Source organism: Entelurus aequoreus, linkage group LG05 (genome assembly GCF_033978785.1).
Source record: "Entelurus aequoreus isolate RoL-2023_Sb linkage group LG05, RoL_Eaeq_v1.1, whole genome shotgun sequence".
Lineage (NCBI taxonomy): Eukaryota > Metazoa > Chordata > Actinopteri > Syngnathiformes > Syngnathidae > Entelurus > Entelurus aequoreus.
Genome location: NC_084735.1, coordinates 9,788,825 through 9,811,115, shown reverse-complemented (window position 1 = coordinate 9,811,115; position 22,291 = coordinate 9,788,825). Strand labels below are relative to the sequence as shown.

The 22,291-nt window shown below is 39.9% G+C and overlaps 1 protein-coding gene across 4 annotated transcripts in view; it reads left to right on the top strand.

The window, feature by feature from the left end:
* LOC133650140 (transcription factor SPT20 homolog) overlaps positions 1-22,291 on the top strand; it is a 42,722-nt gene that overhangs the window by 12,418 nt on the left and 8,013 nt on the right. For 2 of the 4 annotated variants that reach the window (XM_062047037.1, XM_062047039.1), the window contains exons 9-22: positions 308-447; positions 526-685; positions 757-813; positions 1,017-1,094; positions 7,347-7,516; positions 9,939-9,971; positions 10,035-10,146; positions 10,243-10,348; positions 15,515-15,670; positions 17,366-17,660; positions 17,740-17,855; positions 19,144-19,199; positions 19,278-19,385; positions 21,268-21,352. In XM_062047037.1, coding sequence (XP_061903021.1) covers positions 308-447; positions 526-685; positions 757-813; positions 1,017-1,094; positions 7,347-7,516; positions 9,939-9,971; positions 10,035-10,146; positions 10,243-10,348; positions 15,515-15,670; positions 17,366-17,660; positions 17,740-17,855; positions 19,144-19,199; positions 19,278-19,385; positions 21,268-21,352 — 1,672 coding nt within the window. Of the gene's footprint in view, positions 1-307; positions 448-525; positions 686-756; positions 814-1,016; positions 1,095-7,346; positions 7,517-9,938; positions 9,972-10,034; positions 10,147-10,242; positions 10,349-15,514; positions 15,671-17,365; positions 17,661-17,739; positions 17,856-19,143; positions 19,200-19,277; positions 19,386-21,267; positions 21,353-22,291 lie in introns of those variants that run through there. The other 2 variants (XM_062047038.1, XR_009826187.1) reach the window with 2 other exon arrangements.

Genomic DNA, 22,291 nt, shown 5'->3' with positions numbered 1-22,291 from the left:
CGAAAAGATGTTGTCAATTGAGTCGAGAGTCCAGCGGATCAATTCCATGTTTGATGTTTAGATTTAGAGGACAGCGCAAAGAAAAGAGGCTTCAAAAGAAGTGTAGACAGGACAAGACAAAGAGAGCAAGCAGGGAGAAGACATGAGGAGAAAAAAAAAAGTGATTTTTGATATTTTGATATTTTACCTCAGTACAAGTAGTTGGTCTGCGCTCCGTCTCTCCCATCAGCTGGGGGCTCCGAGACCCCTGGCTAAGCATGTTGCACAGGTGGTTTCCATAGCAACCGCTCTGCCCCCTGTGCCCCAGGACGACAAGTTGCAGCTGGAGAGCCAGCTGATTTTGGCCACGGCCGAGCCCCTGTGCCTGGACCCCTCCATCTCCGTCACCTGCACCTCCAACCGCCTGCTGCACAACAAGCAGAAAATGAACACCCGCTCCATGAAACGGTAGACGCAAACAGGAAATGCGCGTCCGCACGTATATGGCGCGTTTACTCTTTTTATTTTTTTTATTTTGTGCGCCAGGTGTTTCAAGAGGCACTCTCGGGCGGCGCTGAACCGCCAGCAGGAGCTGTCCCAGCTGCCCACGCCGCCTCAGCTCCGCCTCTACGACTACCTGCAGAAGAAGAGGAAGGAGAGAAAGGCCGCCCCCGCCATCGACCTGAAGATCTCCAAGATCGGAAACGTAAGCGCCCGCCTGCCACCGCCGCCGCCTTTTGCCGCGTTCTTAAACCGCCTGACTTTTCTTGCCGCCAGTGTGTGGACATGTGGAGACAGAACAACTGCCAGCTCAGCGTACCCAAAGAAATTGACGTAAGTGAGGCTTTACTCTCTTAAATGTTCCAAACAGGAAATTAATTGATTGATTGATTGAAACTTGTATTAGTAGATTGCGCAGTACAGTACATATTCCGTACAATTGACCACTAAATGGTAACACCAGAATACGTTTTTCAACTTGTTTAAGTCGGGGTCCACGTTAATCAATCAATGGTAAGGAAGGTGTTTGTTTGCAGGTGGAGAAGTACGCCGTGGTGGAGAAGTCGCTACAGCTGGAAGATTCTCAACCTACGACTGTGATCTGGCCTGCTGAGGTAAGAGTGTGCATGTATTACCTGTCACAGTAATAACTAGAGATGTCCGATAATGGCTTTTTTGCCGATATTCCGATATTGTCCGACTAGGGATGATGTTTGATAAGAAATTATCGAGTTCGAGCCTATTATCGAATCCTCTTATCGAACCGATTCCTTATCGATTCTCTTATCAAGTCCAGATAGGTTGTTGTATATGGAAAAAAACACAATATTTGGTTTAACAAATCACTTCTCTACTGCTCGCTACTATAGTATTACCATATCTGAGTTATTGTGCAGAAATGTGGGGAAATAACTACAAATGTGCGCTACATTCGTTAACTGTGTTACAAAAAAAAACTGATACATAATGTTGGATATAGAGAACATGCAAACACTTTATTTATTGAGTCAAAAATATTAAAGTTCGATGATTTGGTAAAATTGCAAACAGCTAAAATGATGTGGAATTAAATGATGGAATGGATTAAGTAAAGAAGGTAAAGGCCTACTGAAATTATTTTTTTTTATTTAAACGGGAATAGCAGATCCATTCTATGTGTCATACTTGATCATTTCGCGATATTGCCATATTTTTGCTGAAAGGATTTAGTAGAGAAAATCGACGATAAAGTTTGCAACTTTTGCTCGCTGATAAAAAAAAAGCCTTGCCTGTACCGGAAGTAGCGTGACGTCACAGGAGCTAGTATTCCTCACAATTCCCCGTTGTTTACAATGGAGCGAGAGAGATTCGGAGCGACAAAGCGATGATTACCCCATTCATTTGAGCGAGGATGAAAGATTCGTAGATGAGGAACGTTACAGTGAAGGACTAGAGAGGCAGTGATGGACGTATCTTTTTTCGCTCTGACCGTAACTTAGGTACAAGCTGGCTCATTGGATGCCACACTCTCTCCTTTTTCTATTGTGGATCACGGATTTGTATTTTAAACCACCTCGGATACTATATCCTCTTGAAAATGAGAGTCGAGAACGCGAAATGGACATTTAAAGTGACTTTTATCTCCACGACAATACATCGGTGACACACTTAGCTACTGAGCTAACGTGATAGCATCGTTCTCAAATGAAGATAGAAACAAAAAAAATAAACCCCTGACTGGAAGGATAGACAGAAGATCAACAATACTATTAAACCATGTACATGTAACTACACGGTTAAAAATTCTCAGCCTGGTAAGGCTTAACAATGCTGTTGCTAACGACGCTAAGGCTAATTTAGCAACTTAGCAACCGGACCTCACAGAACTATGATAAAAACATTAGCGCTCCACCTACGCCAGCCAGCCCTCATCTTCCCATCAACAGCCGTGCTCACCTGCGTTCCAGCGTTCGACGGCGCGACGAAGGACTTCATCCGTGGGTTTGGCGGCAAGCATCGGCTAGGCGTAGTAAGTAGTCCTTGTTGTGTTGCTGTAAGTATTGTACTTAGCCGCTAAAACACCGATCGATCCCACCTACAACGTTCTTCTTTGCAGCCTCCATTGTTCATTAAACAAACTGCAAAAGATTCACCAACACAGATGTCCAGAATACTGTGGAATTTTGTCGAAGAAAACAGAGCTCTGTGTATTGTGTCCAAACACTTCCGTGGACCTCGCGACGTCACGCGCATACGTCATCCTCCAAAGGCGTTTTGAACCGGAAGTTCCCCGAAAATTTAAAATTGCACTTTATAAGTTAACCCGGCCGTATTGGCATGTGTTGCAATGTTAAGATTTCATCATTGATATATAAACTATCAGACTGCGTGGTCGCTAGTAGTGGCTTTCAGTAGGCCTTTAAACATTGTACTGATATGATCCAGTTTAAGAGGTTGTTCAAATGAATAGTGCTTACAAAGTACAAAGAAGAAGAATTATGAGGAATACTTTCAACCTTATTGAAAATAAGATATTCTTCATCTCAGTATATTAATAATGACTGAATTAATTAATTACATATTACAAAACTGTTGTGTATACTAATTCACAGATATTTTATTATAAAACGGTCAGTAAATGATGTATATATTTGTATGAAGTGGGAAAGGGGTAGGATTAAATAAGCTTTACTTCTTCCTACTCCTGTAAAGTGAAATGATATGAAACTGTGATGTATTATGATGTGGTCGGATCATGTTTTGTTTAGTTGTGTTCTGTTAGTTTTGGACTTCCTTAGTTGTTTTGTGCACTTCGGGGGTTTGTTTTAGTCACTATGGTTACTTATGACTTTCACCTGCCTTGTACGCGCACCTGTTGCTCATCAGAGACTCTATTTAAGCCTGCCTTTTCCGGTCACTCGTCGTGGCTTCATTGTTTGCATTTGCAACAGTTACGTTGGCATTCTGCTTTTCGAGCTTATGATTCCTGTGCTAAGTTACCTTAGCTCAGGGGTCACCAACGCGGTGCCCACGGGCACCAGGTAGCCCGTAAGAATCAGATGAGTAGCCCGCTGGCCTGTTCTAAAAATAGCTCAAATAGCAGCACTTACCAGTGAGCTGCCTCTATTTTTTAAATTGTATTTATTTACTAGCAAGCTGGTCTCACTTTGCCCGACATTTTTAATTCTAAGAGAGACAAAACTCAAATAGAATTTGAAAATCCAAGAAAATATTTTAAAGACTTGGTCTTCACTTGTTTAAATAAATTCATAATTTTTTTTACTTTGCTTCTTATAACTTTCAGAAAGACAATTTTAGAGAAAGAATACAACCTTAAAAATGATTTTAGGATTTTTAAACACATATACCTTTTTACCTTTTAAATTCCTTCCTCTTCTTTCCTGACAATTTAAATCAATGTTCAAGTAAATGTATTGTTTTTATTGTAAAGAATAATAAATACATTTTAATTTAATTCTTCATTTTAGCTTCTGTTTTTTCAACGAAGAATATTTGTGAAATATTTCTTCAAACTTATTATGATTAAAATTCAAAAAAATTCTTCTGGCAAATCTAGAAAATCTGTAGAATCAAATTTAAATCTTATTTCAAAGTCTTTTGAATTTATTTTAAAATTTTTGTTCTGGAAAATCTAAAAGAAATAATGATTTGTATTTGTTACAAATATAGCTTGGTCCAATTTGTTATATATTCTAACAAAGTGTAGATTGGATTTTAACCTATTTAAAACATGTCATCAAAATTCTAAAATTAATCTTAATCAGGAAAAATTACTAATGATGTTCCATAAATTCTTTTTTAATTTTTTCAAAAAGATTCGAATTAGCTAGTTTTTCTCTTCTTTTTTTCGGTTGAATTTTGAATTTCAAAGAGTCGAAATTGAAGATAAACTATGTTTCAAAATTTAATTGTCATTTTTTTCGTGTTTTCTCCTCTTTTAAACCGTTCAATTAAGTGTAAATATAATTAATTATTAATAATAACATAGAGTTAAAGGTAAATTGAGCAAATTGGCTATTTCTGGCAATTTATTTAAGTGTGTATCAAACTGGTAGCCCTTCGCATTAATCAGTACCCAAGAAGTAGCTCTTGGTTTCAAAAAGGTTGGTGACCCCTGCCTTAGCTTCTAGTATTCCTGTGCTAAGTAAGTTTTTGCTTTAGCTTCCCGTGCGAACGTCACGCTTTCCTTTTGTTTCGTTCCTGTCTGTTGTAATGTGTATGATTTATGAGGAATAAATCATCTCCTACCTGCACGCTTTCGTCGGGAGCCGTCAGTTTTGCGTCCCGGGAGAAGCCACCGTGACAAATGACTGAGCTACGTGACGTCATTTCTTGTGATGTCACACGGGGCATTTCTTGTCGGGACGGGAGTCGTTCCCACGGATTCGAATAAAGAACCAACTCTTTTTCTTTACTATATCAAATCAAATCAAATCAACTTTATTTATAAAGCACATTTACAATTTACCACAGGGGTAGCCAAAGTGCTGTACAATGGGCAGGTAAAAAAATAATACGAGAACCGAGCAAACACAACACAACACAAACAGAACACGATAAAAAATAAATAAATACAATATAAAAAACATAAAAACAGGTTCACAGCAGGTGTATTATGGGGCGCCATTGCAGGATGGGTATCACTCAGTGTTAAAAGCCATGGAATAAAAGTATGTTTTTAAGAGAGATTTAAAAACAGGAAGAGAGGAGGCTTGTCTAACACTCAGAGGTAGGTCGTTCCAGAGCTTGGGAGCAGCAGCAGCGAAAGCTCTGTCACCTCTAAGCTTCAGCCTTGTGTCCGGGACCGTCAGTAGCAGCTGATCGGCTGATCTTAGGGATCGGGTGGGGCAGTAAGGCTGAAGGAGGTCGGAGATATATATGTATATATACTATAGTGGTCTCGATAACGGGTACCGGTTCTCAAAAAGGGATTGGAGTCCGAGGACTCGGTTCTTTTCTTATCGAACAACCGGGAAAACCGGTTTCGAGCATCATCCCTATGTCCGACTCTTAATTACCGATTCCGATATCAACCGATACCAATATCTACAGTGGTGGAATTAACACATTATTATGCCTAATTTTGTTGTAATGCCCCGCTGGATGCATTAAACAATGTAACAAGGTTTTCCAAAATAAATCAACTCTTTGCGGAAATCTTTTATTTATAGATCTTTATCGCTCTGGAATAACCTGCCTCCAATTCTCACCGGCATTGAAAGTAAACAGGTTTTTAAAAAGAAAGTAATAGTCTTTAAATTTGTTTGCTCGTTGATGATTTGTTTGGTTTTATATTGTGTAGTTATATTTATATTGTACCGGTAATTATTATTCTGTTACTGTAAATTGTTTGCTTGTTTTCGTATTGATGCTTTTATTTTTTTCTGTATTGTGTATTTGTAATTATATGCTTTTACTTGTAATTGTATTGAATTGTGGACCCCAGGAAGACTAGTGGGTTGTTGAGGCAACCAGCTAATGGGGATCCTTAATCAAAATCAAATCAAAATCAAGTTATGGAAAAAAATGCCAACATGGCACTGCCATATTTATTATTGAAGTCACAAAGTGCATAATTTTTTTTAACATGCCTCAAAACAGCAGCTTGGAATTTGGGACATGCTCTCCCTGAGAGAGCATGAGGAGGTTGAGGTGGGCGGGGTTATGGGGTATATTGTAGCGTCCCGGAAGAGTTAGTGCTGCAAGGGGTTCTGGGTATTTGTTCAGTTGTGTTTATGTTGTGTTACGGTGCGGATGTTCTCCCGAAATGTGTTTGTCATTCTTGTTTGGTGTGGGTTCACAGTGTGTATTTGTAACAGTGTTAAAGCTGTTTATACAGCAACCCTCAGTGTGACCTGTATGGCTGTTGACCAAGTATGCCTTGCATTCACTTGTGTGTGTGAAAAGCCGTAGATATTATGTGACTGGGCCGGCACGCAAAGGCAGTGCCTTTAAGGTTTATTGGCGCTCTGTACTTCTCCCTACGTCCGTGTACACAGCGGCGTTTTAAAAAGTCATACATTTTACTTTTTGAAACCGATACCGATCATTTCCGATATTACATTTTACAGCATTTGTCGGCCGATATTATCGGACATCTCAACTTTTTAATAACACTGAAATAGATAAACAGCTCTGATGAATTTCTATATTACTTAAAAGAAAACTGGTTTCGTTGGACAAAATTCTACCCAAACATTTAATAAAGGCAACAATAGAAATATCCAACACTTCCTTTTCTGAAGTCAATCTGTACAGCAGATATAGATCATCTACATCTACTATATGATTTGCCATCAAAAATCGATTAAAAAATGTAAAAAATATAATTTTAATCGATTTTTGATTGTTTTTGTTATCATATAAGAATTAGCAGGCTAGCTTTTATAATATATTTTGATACTTGACGCATGTTACAGTTAGCATTTTAGCATGCTAACATTGGCATTATAGATATTGTAGCTAATAATACCTCACCTTCTCAGTGTCAGACTTTTTGATATTTCACTAATGCTAACTGTACGCATGCTTGTTGGCATAGTACTGTTAGCATGCTAGTGTTTTTAGCCTTTTTTTCTCATATTTTTGTTACTTAAAGCTACTGTATCTGGCCAGCATGCTAACTGTTAGCATTTCTGTTCAGCATTCACACACAATTTCTACAAAAATTGCATTTTTCTTGTTTTTAGAAAAAATATCTGCATGTCGTACTGGTTTTGAAGGTGAAAACTGCCAAAATGGCCCCCGCATCCTTTGATATGTCAGTCTGTGGCAAAGTTGGGGCCCCCCTGGTGTATACATTCCATCTTCTAAAACAAACAGACTTTTAAAGTCTTGTACTCAGGAACCACGTCTGATCCGTACAGGAAGTGGTGGATGACTACACGTTCGAGTGTGAGGTCGGGGGTCAAGCCCAGAGGACCAAGGTGTCCATCTTCCAGTCGCTGGGTGACCCGCTGGTGTATGGCAAGATCTACTGCACCAAAGACGCCAAAACCGAGGAGGACGGCACCGACCTAAAGCTCATACATCCCCCGTAAGTTGAGGCTTTCTTCCCAATTTCACCACCACAAAACTTGAAATCAGGGGTCTCTAAAGTGTGGCCTGGGGGCAAACTGCAGCCCATAGTTAATTTTTTTAACAGCAAATTCTAAAATGATTGTTTAAAAAAGTGTATTAAAGAAAGAAAACAAAAAAAGTGCAATGTTGACTCTAACAACACAAAGCTGCCATGAAGGCTGTTTTTTTTCTTTAGAATTGCCATTGCATACATAATGATAATTATATTATTATTTATTTCTTCTTTATTAAATTGATGTATTTGCAAATACTACTTTGTTTTTCTGCTGTTTTTGTCTTTTTTTGAGGGGTGGGGGGGGTGGTATGGTTGGGATATAAACAAAAAATATTTTGACATTTAGGGCAGACAACAGTTATATGATGTATGTGAATATGACGTAATGGATAGGAATGTCTGATGCTGGATGTCAATAATAATAAAAAAAAGAAGAAAAAAATAGAATTGTGATTGCTGAAAAAATAATGCATCAAAATCAATGTTTTTATGAAATATTGATCTTTTCACGGCTCCAATTACTTCCACTTTGAAATATTTTGGGGAGAAAAGAGTGCATAATTTGTGCGTTTTGCCATATAAAAACAAGCTTTCTTTGACAAAAAGGGCATAAAGCAAAAACGTGAAAAAAATCATTAAAACTTATAATTGACAGATAGATCTGAAGTTGATCTAGAGACGTATGCATTGAAAGTAAAAAAAACAATTATGACTTATTTTTAACACTTTTATTTAATTTTGGGTCCCCAAGAATTTTAGGGGGATTTTATTTTTTTAAACTGTCATGGCTCAAAAATAATAATGAATCAAAATCAATGTTTTTATGAAATATTGACCTTTTTTTCACGGCTCCAATTACTTCCACTTTGAAGTATTTTGGGGAGAAAAGATTGCATAATTTGTGCGTTTGCCATAAAAAAACAAGCTTTCTTTGACAAAAAGGGCAAAAAGCAAAAACGTGAAAAAAAAATCATGAAAACTTATGATTGACAGATCTGAAGTTGATCTAGAGACGTATGCATTGAAAGTAAAAATTTAAAAAAATACTTATTTTTAACACTTTTATTTAATTTTGGGTCCCCAAGAATTTTAGGGGGATTTTATTTTTTTAAACTGTCATTGCTCAAAAATAATAATAAATCAAAATCAATGTTTTAATGAAATATTGACCTTTTCAGAGCTCCAATTACTTCCACTTTGAAGTATTTTGGGGAGAAAAGATTGCATAATTTGTGCGTTTGCCATAAAAAAAACAAGCTTACTTTGACAAAAAGGGCATAAAGCAAAAACGTGAAAAAAAATCATGAAAACTTATGATTGACAGATAGATCTGAAGTTGATCTAGAGACGTATGCATTGAAAGTAAAAATAAAATTATGACTTTTTTTTAACACTTTTATTTAATTTTGGGTCCCCAAGAATTTTAGGGGGATTTTATATTTTTTGAAACTGTCATTGCTCAAAAATAATAATAAATAAAAATCAATGTTATTAATTATTGACCTATTTAAGGCTCCAATTATTTCACATCAAATATTACACTTTGAAATAATTTTTGGGGGTAAAATATTGCTTATTTTGTGTTTTTGCCATAAATAACAGTTTAAAAAGGGCATAAAATATATATTTTTGTTAAGTGTTTTTTTTTCTATCAACAGATTAACCTGAAGTTGATGTAGAGATTTAAGCAATGAATAAAACTATATTTAAAAAAAAAGTTCTACGACTGAGACCCTTCCGTATTGTTTTTGGAAATGAAAAATACCAAAATGGCCCCCGCAAGTTTTGGTTTTTAAGTTTGCGACTCTTAATAGAAAAAGCTTGGACACACCTGCGTTAAATGATTGTCTGGTTCAAACACTGATGACATCTATTAAACAGACGAGAAGCAAGGAATCATGCAGAGACAGAGTTCAATTTGGCTCAATGAGGAGACACGTGTTTTGGGCTGTATTCTAGTTACAGATCCAAACTACGTTCTAGAAGTCCAGCCCACGTGCTTCCTCTATTTATTTGGGAGGTCCCTGTTTACGTCACTGAAGCTGTCGCTGAGGGAAGGGTGTAATCTCGACAACTCCAGCTAGACACAATATATGATTATAAAAAAAATCAAATGTGTTGACGCTGGTGATATCGCCTTGTCTCTGCTCTGTCTGCGTCACGGCGGTGTTCCGCCTTGGCAGTCAGCAGGCCGTTCCTGGACACAAACACTGATACCAGACTGGCTTGCAATCTTTTGGATTGCCTGATTTGCACAGACAAAGAAAAATACCACTTCAGCACAAATTGACAATAATTATAGCAACGGCCCTTAAGCATAAAAGTTGTGTGATAATACATACATAAATATTCTAACAATAATCGACTGCTACTGTCCTTGCAGGTTCCTTATTGGCTCCAAGATCGATGCAGACAGGTGAGTCAGACTTCGGTTTAAGACTCTTTACGGGAACACTGCTCATAATTGTGTGTGTGTCAGGTTCCTCACGCAGTACAAGGGCGTGTACGAGAAAGACGTCAAGTGTCAGGTCAAGATGTCCCACAACTCAGGCAGCCTGGCGCCGACGCCTCCCTCCCCCGCCAAGGACGAGGTGGGTGTGTCCCTGAGCGTGCGAGGGGAGGGGCTACGCCGTCACGAATAAACGTGACGTGTCGTGTGCGGGGTTTAACGATGTCAATGCCTTCAGGCTGACGGCTTTTCTCCGCTCGTCCAGGCGTCCCTGTTGGGAAAAGGGGTGAAACACCGGCCCCCTCCCATCAAACTGCCGCCAGGATCCGGCAGCAGCTCCTCAGGTACGTCTGTCATGGCTGAAAGGGGCTCGTCGATTGTAATCAGGGAATTTTCGTAACGGGGAAACATGCCGGGTTGAATGTCCAGGGTGAGTGGAGTGTGAGGATGGTGGAACGGTTCAAATCGGATGAGAAATGTGGGATGTGCAGTAAGTTGTATATTTCCCATTCATTGTCAATTGGGAGAAAATTCCGTGAAAACAGGGAATTTTGGGAAAAGGAAACATGGTTTGAGTTTGGTAAATTGGAAGAGTAGTGTGTGTGGATGGTTGCAAGGTCGGAATGGGGTTTAAAAGTGGCGCAAAATTTTGAGAATATAGGGCATTGTAGAACTATGAAAGCGTCCATTCATGTAAATGGGAATTTCCTGGAAATTTAGGAAATTTTCCTGGAAATGTGGGAAATTTTGGAAAATATTAATACAAGCACAATTGTCCTAGATTATATGAATGGGTTGGTGTTGGAATTTTTGGAATCGGTTGGAAAATGTTGACATATTAGCAGTTTGAATTGAGAGTGGGTATTTCATCATCCCTGGAATTTCGGGGAAACCAGCAATTAGTACAGGAAAGAGTAAGAGGATTGTTTTAAAGGTGGAATGGTCAAAAACGGTTGAAAAATGTGAATTTTGAAAACTTTCCAGGAAGAGGTGAAAATAGGGCTTTGGAAAACACATTCCTGGAATTTTTTGGAACTTTTTTGAAGTCGTCCTGAAAACGGTACTTTGATTGTCCAAGGTGAGTGGAGTGTGTAGATGTTGGAACGGTTCGAATCGGGTGAGAAATGTGGGAGTTGGGCATGTTTGAAAATTGCCACGTTCATTTTTAACGGGTAAAATGTCCCAGAAAAGAGGGAATTCTGGGAAAGAGACAACATGTTTTGCATTCGACATATTATAAGAGTAGTGTGTGTGGATGGTTGAAAGGTCGGAATCGGGTTTAAAAATGATGCAAAATTTGGAGAATATAGGGCATTGTAGAACTATGAATACGTCCATTCATTTAAATGGGAATTTCCTGGAAATGTTTTAAAATATAGATACAAGCACAATTGTCCTAGATGATATGAATGGGTCGGTGTTGGAATTTTTGCAATCGGTTGGAAAATGTTGACGCAGTAGCAGTTTGAATTGAGAATGGGTATTTCATAATTCCTGGAGTTTCGGGAAAACCGGCAATTTGTACGGACGAAACAGGAGCGTTTGTTGTCCCAACTAAGAGGAATGTTTTGAAGGTGGAATGGTCAAAAACGGTTGAAAAATGTGGATTGTGAAAACTTTCCAGGAAGAGGTGAAAATAGGGCTTTGGAAAACACATTCCTGGAATTTTTTTGAACTTGTAAAATGGTAGTTTGATTTTCCAAGGTGAGTAGAGTGTGTGAATGGTGGAGCGGTTCAAATCGGATGAGAAATGTGGAATATGCAGTAGGTTGTATATTTCCTATTCATTGTCAATGGGGAGAAAATTCCGGGCAAAACCGGGAATTTTGGAAAAGGGACAACATGTTTTGCATTCAACATATTGGAAGAGTAGTGTGTGTGGATGGTTGAAAGGTCGGAATCGGGTTTCAAAATGGAGCATTCATTTGATGGGAATTTCCTGGAAATTTGGGAAAACCAGGAATTTTTTAAAATATTAACACAAGCACAATTGTCCTAGATGATATGAATGAGTCGGTGTTGGAATTTTTGGCATCGGTTGCAAAATGTTGACGTAGTAGCAGTTTGAATTGAGAACGGGTATATCATAATTCCTGGAGTTTCGGGAAAACCGGCAATTTGTACGGACGAAACAGGAGCGTTTGTTGTCCCAACTAAGAGGAATGTTTTGAAGGTGGAATGGTCAAAAACGGTTGAAAAATGTGGATTGTGAAAACTTTCCAGGAAGAGGTGAAAATAGGGCTTTGGAAAACACATTCCTGGAATTTTTTTGAACTTGTAAAATGGTAGTTTTGGTTTTCCAAGGTGAGTGGAGTGTGTGGATGGTGGAACGGTTCAAATCGGATGAGAAATGTGGAATATGCAGTAGGTTGTATATTTCCTATTCATTGTCAATGGGGAGAAAATTCCGGGCAAAACCGGGAATTTTGGAAAAAGGACAACATGTTTTGCATTCAACATATTGGAAGAGTAGTGTGTGTGGATGGTTGAAAGGTCGGAATCGGGTTTCAAAATGGAGCAACATTTTTAGAATATAGGGCATTGTAGAACTATGAATACGTCCATTCATTTGATGGGAATTTCCTGGAAATTTGGGAAAACCAGGAATTTAAAAAAATATTAACACAAGCACAATTGTCCTAGATGATATGAATGAGTCGGTGTTGGAATGTTTGGCATCGGTTGCAAAATGTTGACGTAGTAGCAGTTTGAATTGAGAACGGGTATATCATAATTCCTGGAGTTTCGGGAAAACCGGCAATTTGTACGGACAAAATAGCAGCGTTTGTTTTCCCACCTAAGAGGAATGTTGTGAATTGGAATGGTCAAAGACGGTTGAAAAATGTGGACTGTGAAAACTTTCTAGGAAGAGGTGAAAGGAAAACAAATTCCTGGAGTTTTTTTTAACTTGCAAAATGGTAGTTTGATTGTCCAAGGTGAGTGGAGTGTGTGGATGTTGGAACGGTTCTAATCGGGTGAGAAATGTGGGATATGGAGTGGTTTGTATAAAGCCCATTCATTGTCAAGGGGGGGAACAAAATTCCTGGTAATTCCGGGTAATCAGGGAATTTTTGTAACCGGGAAACATGCTGGCTAGAATGTCCAGGCTGAGTGGAGTGTGAGGATGTTGGAACGGTTCAAATCGGATGAGAAATGTGGGATATGCCGTAGGTTGTATATTTCCCATTCATTGTCAACGGGGAGAAAATTCCGTGAAAATCGGGAATTTTGGGAAAGGGAAACATGGTTTGAGTTTGGGATACGTGAAGAGTAGTGTGTGTGGATGGTTGAAAGGTCGGAATCGGGTTTAAAAATGGTGCAAAATCGAACTATGTATGCGTCTATTCATTTAAATGGGAATTTTCTGGAAATTTGGGAAATCCGGGAATTAAAAAAAAATAATACAGGCAGAATTGTCCTATATGATATGCATAGGTTGGTGTTGGAATTTTTGGAATCAGTTGGAAAATGTTGACATAGTAGCAGTTTGAATTGAGAATGGGTATTTCACAATTCCTGGATTTTCGGGAAAATCTGGAATTTGTAAGAAAAAAAACTAGGAGAAATGTTTTGAAGGCGGAATAGTCAAAAACGGTTGAAAAATGTGTATTGTGAAAACTTTCCAGGAAGAGGTGAAAATAGGGCTTTGGAAAACACATTCCTGGAATTTTTTTGAACTTGTAAAATGATAGTTTTGATTTTCCATGGTGAGTGGAGTGTGTGGATGGTGGAGTGGTTCAAATTTTTAAAAGTGGCGCAAAATTTTGAGAATATAGGACATTGTAGAACTATGAATACGTCCATTCATATAAATGTGAATTTCCTGGAAGTTTGGGACATTTTTGAAAATATTAATACAGCACAATTGTCCTAGATTATATGAATGGGTTGGTGTTGGAATTTTTGGAAATGGTTGGAAAATGTTGACGTAGTAGCAGTTTGAATTGAGAATGGGTATTTCATAATCCCTGGAATGTTGGGGAAACCAGCAATTAGTACGTAAAAAGTAAGAGGAATGTTTTAAAGGTGGAATGGTCAAAAACGGTTGAAAGATGTGAATTTTGAAAACTTTCCAGGAAGAGGTGAAAATAGGGCTTTGGAAAACACATTCCTGGAATTTTTTTGGAACTTTTTTAAAGTAGTCCTGAAAATGGTAGTTTGATTGTCCAAGGTGAGTGGAGTGTGTGGATGGTGGAACGGTTCGAATGTGGGAGTTGGGCATGTTGGAAAATTGCCCCGTTCATTTTTAACGGGCAAAATGTCCCAGAAAACCGGGAATTCTGGGTAATCCGGGAATGCAAGCTGACACTAAGTTTTGATCCATAATGTCTGTAGTATTTTTTTTTTTACAAAATAAAAAAATATCCAAACACAGTTGAACTTTGATTTACGAACTCGCCCGTTCTGTTTCTCTTCCTCTGTCTGCTTCTTACTTGTCACTTCTCTGCCGTTGTTAATGTGTGCATAATGCTTGTTAAAATGTTTATTATTGTAGCAATATGGTTGTTAAAGTTGAGGATTGATTGGCGCAGGTTATTTTTTTTACTTTTTATTTTTATTTTATTTTTTTACACAGAAAGTTGATGCATCCCCTACTTCAGGGTTTCCCCTACATGTAGTAGATCGTGGCAAAATAAAAGCAACCACACCTTAGAAACGTGAGTTTTTCACGTGAAAACAAATTATAGTAAGGTTTAAAATAGCCTATTGTTTGCACACTATTGACTAGGTGGTGCACCGAAATTTGGCCGCCGAAAAAAAGAGCAAAACATGATGCAAAATGATATAATATAGGAAAAAGTATCAATATATGTCAATACTAATTAACTATAACACATGTATGTATGGCTTTTTTTAGCCTATTGAATGAAAATATATGCATCATCGCAGATTATGCAAATTATATGATGACATCATATTGACCACGCCCCCACCCTTATAGGTATGTTGGCAGTCTGGGGAAAAGCCTGCACTTAAGTGTGTTTGATGCACTTGATATTGTGTACAAACCTTCACTAAAATATGGACCTTTGTCAAGGCTGGAACCAATTATTCATATTTACCTTGTTTCTTATGGGGAACTCATCACTATACAAACCTTTCTATTTACCATCCATGTTCAAGAAACGATTACATCTGTAAATCGAGGTTCCACTGTATCCCCTTCATACTTAGACTTTCAAATGTTTTATATATTTTCTCATTACGTAATGTATTTTTCTCTCCTTTTTTTGAGTTTTACTCTTGTTTTTTTGTTGAAGGCCAACAAAAGTTGAGGTTTGGTCCGCAAAAGGCCCCCTGGCCGCACTTTGGACACCCCTGTAAGAACTAATGATAGTGCACTTTGTCTCCTATAACACACGTTTTGTCTTTATATATATGTATTCTGTCCATTTTCAGCGTTGGTTTTTTACAAAATAAAACAATTCAAAAACATTTTGTTATGCGGCCCTTGGTTAAAAAATAAAAGTTTGAACACCCCTGCTCAGAACTATTGGTTTTTCCTGCAGGTAATCCATACGGTTCCCAAACCACCAGTGGTCTTCTCAAGTGCCCTACGCCCCCACCTGCCAAAGGCCCGCCTCTGAGCAGGAAGCACTCCATGGAGCTGGGTCAGGTGGGCCTGCTGTCACCTGCCTCGCTGTCGCCAATGAGCTCCACGCAGAGTGAGTACCCCCCATACACATCATGAAATGATCATGACACTTGTTCATTTTGAATATCAGTCCAATATCAGCAAAAAAAATCGAATTGTATGAGCTCAAATGTAAAAATGTGTGATATCATGTGCGATACAAGCAGTCCTGCAGTGTGTTTACTTGTGTGTGTGTGATATCATGTGCGAAAAGAGCAGTCTTGCAGCGTGTTTACTTGTCTGCGATATCATGTGCTGTATGAGCAGTCCTGCAGCATGTTTACTCATGTGTGATATCATGTGCTATACAAGCAGTCCTGCAGTATGTTTACTCGTGTGTGATATCATGTGCTTTACAAGCAGTCCTGCAGCATGTTTACTCGTGTGTGATATCATGTGCGATACAATCTGTCCTGCAGCGTGTTTACTTTGTGATCTCATGCGCGATGCAAGTCGTCCTGCAGTGTGTTTAATGGTGTGGGATATCACGTGCGATACAAGCAGTCCGACAGTGTGTTTACTTGTCTGCGATATCATGTGCTGTATGAGCAGTCCTGCAGCATGTTTACTCATGTGTGATATCTTGTGCAATACAAGCAGTCCTGCAGCATGTTTACTCGTGTGTGAGATCATGTGCAATGCAAGCGGTCCTACAGCATGTGTACTTGTCTGCGATATCATGTGCTGTATGAGCAGTCCTGCAGCATGTTTACTCATGTGTGATATCATGTGCAATACAAGCAGTCCTGCAGCATGTTTACTCGTGTGTGATATCATGTGCAATGCAAGCGGTCCTACAGCATGTGTACTTGTCTGCGATATCATGTGCTGTATGAGCAGTCCTGCAGCATGTTTACTCGTGTGTGATATCATGTGCAATACAAGCAGTCCTGCAGCATGTTTACTCGTGTGTGATATCATGTGCAATGCAAGCGGTCCTACAGCATGTTTACTTGTCTGCGATATCATGTGCTGTATGAGCAGTCCTGCAGCATGTTTACTCATGTGTGATATCATGTGCAATACAAGCAGTCCAACAGTGTGTGATATCATGTGTGAAAAGAGCAGTCTTGCAGCGTGTTTACTTGTGTGTGATATCATGGGCGATACGAGCAGTCCTGCAGCGTGTTTTCTTGTTTGTGGTATCATGTTTGATATGAGCAGTTCTGCAGCGTGTTTACTTGTCTGTGATATAATGCGCGATAAAAGCAGCCCCGCAGAGTTTACTTGTGTGTGATATAATGTGCGATACGAGCAGTCCTGCAGCGTGTTTACTTGTGTGTGATATCATGGGCGACACGAGCAGTCCTGCAGCGTGTTTTCTTGTGTGTGATATCATGTGTGATACAAGCAGCCCTGCAGTGTTTGCGTGTGTGTGATATAATGTGCGATACCAGCAGCCCTGCAGCGTGTTTATTCGTGTGTGATATCATGTGCGATTCAAGCAGTCCTGCAGCGTGTTTACGCGTGTGTGATATCATGCGCGATACTGAAAGTGATCTGGAGATTAAAGGTGTTGAATAAAAAATAAATACAAAAAATTTCATTCTTATGACTGAGAACCTTTGGGGTCCCCGGAGGACCAAACTTGAGGGAGCCCAAAGGAGTAAAAAAAAAATTTTGTAATGGTTTTGAAAATGAAAAATATTAATATTATGTTTTGATTTTTCGGTGGAAAAAGTTTGGACACCCCTGCTATGATCATGTCCGTGTTGTCCCCCTGCAGGATCAGGCACCTCCAAGCCCTCCACCCCCACCAACACGCCATGCTCAACGCCGCACCCCGCCGACCCCCTCTCTGCGACGCCCATCCCTTTGGAGGCTTCGGCGCTGCAGAGCCAGTCGCAACCCGCCCTCCTCGCGCCGTTCGCCCAGCAGCAGCTCACGCTCAGCCAGCCCCTGCCCGTCATGACCATCCCCCTGCCCACCATGGGCACCTCCATCACCACGGGGACCACCTCGGCGCAGGTCATGGCCAACCCGGCCGGCCTCAACTTCATCAACGTGGTCAGCTCCGTCTGGTAAGCTGCGGGCCTCCTCGCTCGGCCGCGGTCGGACGCTAGCGAGGGGTTTGATGGCACGCTCTGATGTTTCGTGCAGCAACCCCCAGACGCTGATGAGCAGCTCCAACGCCGTGCTCGGCCCCGGACTCAACCTGAGTGGACTTCTGCCGTCTGGGGGCCTGATGCCCTCCATGCAGCCGGCCACACAGACCGGTAAGTTGGGATCTGAGGAAACAATACACAGGTCTTCAGCTAGGTGGCAGCACTGCTCGAACATGAAATACAGATGGCCTTTCATGTTTAATTACTACTAGACTTGTGTTTATAGTGGGGTGGGCATGATAATATGTCAGGGGGGGCGTGAGAAAACAATACACAAGTCTTAAAGCGAGGTGGCAGCACTGTTTGAACATGAAATACAGATGTCCTTTCACGTTTAATTACTATTAGACTAGTGTTTATAGTGGGGTGGGCATGATAAGATGTCAGGGGGGGGCGTGAGAAAACAATACACAAGTCTTCAGCTAGGTGATAGCACTGTTCGAACATGAAATGCAGACGTCCTTTCATGTTTAATTACTATTCGACTAGTGTTTATAGTGGGGTGGGCATTAAAAATGTTGGGGGGGGGCGTGAAAAAAACAATACACAAGTCTTCAGCTAGGTGGCAGGACTGTTCGAACATGAAATACAGATGTCCTCTCATGTTTAATTACTATTAGACTAGTGTTTATAGTGGGGTGGGCATGATAAGATGTCAGGGGGGGCGTGAGAAAACCATACACATGTCTTCAGCTAGGTGGCAGCACTATTCGAACATGAAATACAGATGTCCTTTCACGTTTAATTACTATTACTGTGTGTGTAGTGGGGTGGGCCATTAAGACCAGTACTTCTTATATAGTAGGGCGGGCATGATGACATCTCAAGGGGGGTCTAATAGTTTAATTACTATTAGACTAATGTTTATAGTGGGGTGGGCATGATAAGATGTCAGGGAGGGCGTGAAAAAACAGTACACAAGCCTCCAGCTAGGTGGCAGCACTGTTCGAACGGGAAATACAGATTTGAAAAGTTTTACAATCATTAGACCAGTGTTTATAGTGGGGTAGGCAGGATAAGTTGTCAGGGGGGGCGTGAGAAAACCATACACAAGCCTCCAGCTAGGTGGCAGCACTGCTCACCCCTGAAATATAGATATCCTTTCAAGTATTCTAATAATTAGACCAGTGTTTATATAGTGGGGTGGGCATGATAAGTTTTCAGGGGGGGCATGAGAAAACAATACACAAGCTTCCAGCTAGGTGGCAGCACTGCTCAAGCATCAAATAACGGCATCCCTTTCAAGTGTTATCATTAGATTAGTATTTATGTGGTGAGACGAGCATGATAAGGTGTCGGGGAGGTGGGGGGGGGGCGTGAGAAAGGCCTGCACAGGACCAATCATACTATGTCCGGGCTCATATCCACAATTCCTAATCACCAACAACAATTGTTCCAGGGAGTCACTTCGGCCTGAACAGCAGCACGGGCCTGCGACCACTGAACCTGCTGCAGGTAACACCTTGGGACTTTTTTCTTTCTCTCCTCCCCTCCCTGCCCCTCTCACGCCCCCCCCTGTGATTACACCTGCAGATCCCCACCGGTCCTCTCATCTTTAATCCTGTGCAGCAGCAGCAGCTCTCCCAGTTCTCCCCGCAGAGTCAGTCAGCCACTTCCAGCCCTCAGCAGCAGGGGGAGACGGTGAGTCGATACGGCGCCACAGAACAATCCTACGGTACTGCTGTGTTGAGACCTGGCTTGTTTTGGTGCCGGAGTCGCTACTACCGGGTGTCAATTCATGTCAAATCAAACGGTGCTACACTTTGATACAAGTATGCTTGGTAGAAAACACAAAGTGAGGCTCAACTTTTCCAAAATGTGCTAGCGTGATGCTAATTTACATAGGATTTTCCATAGACAGGCTACTGTTAGCATTAGCGATTTTACATGGCGATTTCAACACCTTCAGATTTGGTAGTGAAAACGACAACCTGTGTTGGCAATAACGGCGTTGAAGTAGAACGTTATTTTTTTCAGTTACGAGTAACTGTGTGAACGTCCAAGCGTTCGCACACGTTATTCTACACCCAAAAAAGTCGTCAATTTATTATTATGATTCTTCCACAAACGTTTGCTGGAGTCCACAGCCCAAAGTTTGCATCCGATCAGAACCGTTCAGGTATCAAAACGTTCGGCTCGATTGGGAATTGTGTGCTCACCATAAAAATTGTTCGAAAATATTTCGGATTACCCAGAATTCCCGGTTTTCTGGAACATTTTTCCCGTTGAAAATGAACGGGCCATTTTTCTAACTTGCACACCTGCCGCATTTCTCACCCGATTCGAACCGTTCCACTGTCAACACCTTCCACTCACCTTGGACAATCAAACTACCAAGTTAAAAAAAAATCCAGGAACTCCCCAAAATCCCGTTTTTTTCAAATCCCTGTTTTCACCTTTTCCTGGAAAGTTTTCACAGTCCACATTTTTCAACCAAATACAACCATCAAAACATTCCTCTTAGTTGTGACAACAAAAGTTTTTTGTTTTTTTTTCTTTTCGTACAAATTCCCGGTTTTCCCGAAATTCCAGGAATTCCGAAATACCAATTCTCAATTCAAACTGCTACTACGTCAACATTTTTCAACCTATTCGAAAAATTCCAACACCAACCCAGTCATATTATTAAGGTAGCTAGTATCAATAATTTTTTTTAAAAATCCCGGTTTTCCTGAAATCCCCAAATTTCCAGGAAAATCCTTTTCAAATGAATGGACGTATTCAAAGTTCTATGATGCCCAAAATTCTCGAAATGCTGAGCTGCCTTTTACCCGATTCGGACCTTTCAACCATCCACCCACACTACTCTTCTAAGTTGCCGTTATGATTATGGTGTGAATTGATATCAAACAATCGCGTCAGCTATTTGATGGGACTACTTTAAATTGTTAATATAGGCTACTGAGTCTCATTTCTTAACATAGTCTGCTAGTGGTGTGCCTCTGGATTTTTTCCAATGAAAAAAACGTGCCTCGGCTCAAAAAGGGTTGAAAAACACGGGGCTAGAGGACTGAAGGGCACTCAAGTTGAAAAAAAAAAAGGAAAAATTAGCGGTAAATAGAAAGTCAAACAATAACACACCTTCTCCTTGTATTTTCTTTTTTTTTTTTTTTAACTTTTTAATATGACCTTCAGTGAAGAAAATTCCATAAATTAGCCACACTGTTTTATAAGCCGCAGGGTTCAAAGTGTAGGTAAAAAAAAGTAGACTTATAGTACTTTTTTCAGGTAAGATGACCAACACTGACTACAACTAAGATGAATGTTACGATCAAACAGCACAATACTTACAGCATAATCACTTTGTAGGGCGCAACGTAACACATTCAGTTTCATGGAAAAAAGCTACTTCCTGGTTAGACAACATACCTGTCCGGTGCCGCCGTCTAATGTCTTGGAAGGGCAACATATTTATTTTTTACAAAATAAAAAGATGGCCTCCACACACTTTGAGTTGGTGAACGCAACAAAAACAGAAAGCACCTCCCGTGTGCAAATGTGACAGCTGCTCTCTGGTCCGCAGGGCGATCAGTGCGCCGATGCAAGTTTAGGAAACCAGCAAACTGCCGTCATCAATTTGGGCAGCTTCATGTCCCCGCAGGCAGCAGGTAGGACGCCTCCCTCGCACAGTAGCCTCCTTTCGTCTCCCGCCTCTGTCCCCTCGAAACCACACCATTCACATCTCCTAAAGAACCCTCCATAACTGACATCTCCCAGTGGTTCTAGAATGTTCTGTAGCCCCCCCACCCCATCATGCCGCTTGTACTTACGGAGGTTCCTTTGTGTCTTTATCACCAAAGATTAGATTTTTGTTTTTACTTCAAATTATGCTGACAATTTCATTGACTACACATTTGTGAAGCAAAACATTCAGTTTGTTTACATTCAGTGTGAAAAAGAAAAAGAAAAAAGTCGGTGTAAAAAAAAATTCTGTGTCTAAAAATTCCATTAACTTATGCTGACAATTTCGTTGAATAAAAAATTGTTTAAAAATGCAGTTTGTTGAAATGAAAAAAAAATCATTGCAAAAAAAGATTTGGTGTAAAAAAAATACAGTGTAAAAAATTCAACGCAAAAATAGTCGGTCCGTGTCACGTGACTTCAAACTTGACACCTCATTGGCTGGGTCTGAGGCAGGATCGATTGCTTCAGTCATAATAGATAAATAAATAGATTTTTAAGCCACAAACATTTCTGCACTGAATTTTTATACACTATTTTTTTACATTGAAATTATATACTCTCTTTTTTTTGTTTTTATACACTAGGTTTTTTTTTACACCATTTTTTTATTTGATCAAATTATGCTGGCAATTTCATTGAATTAAATAATTAGTGAGCAAAATGTGTTTAAAAATCCAATTTGTTCAAATTAAAAAAATCACTGTAAAAAGATTGTGTCTAAAAATACAGTGTAAAAAATTAAATGCAAAAATAGTCGGTCCGTGTCACGTGACTTCAAACTTGACACCTCATTGGCTGGGTCATAGGCAGAATCGATTACTTCAGTCTTAATTAGATTTTTAAAGCCACAAATATTCAAATAT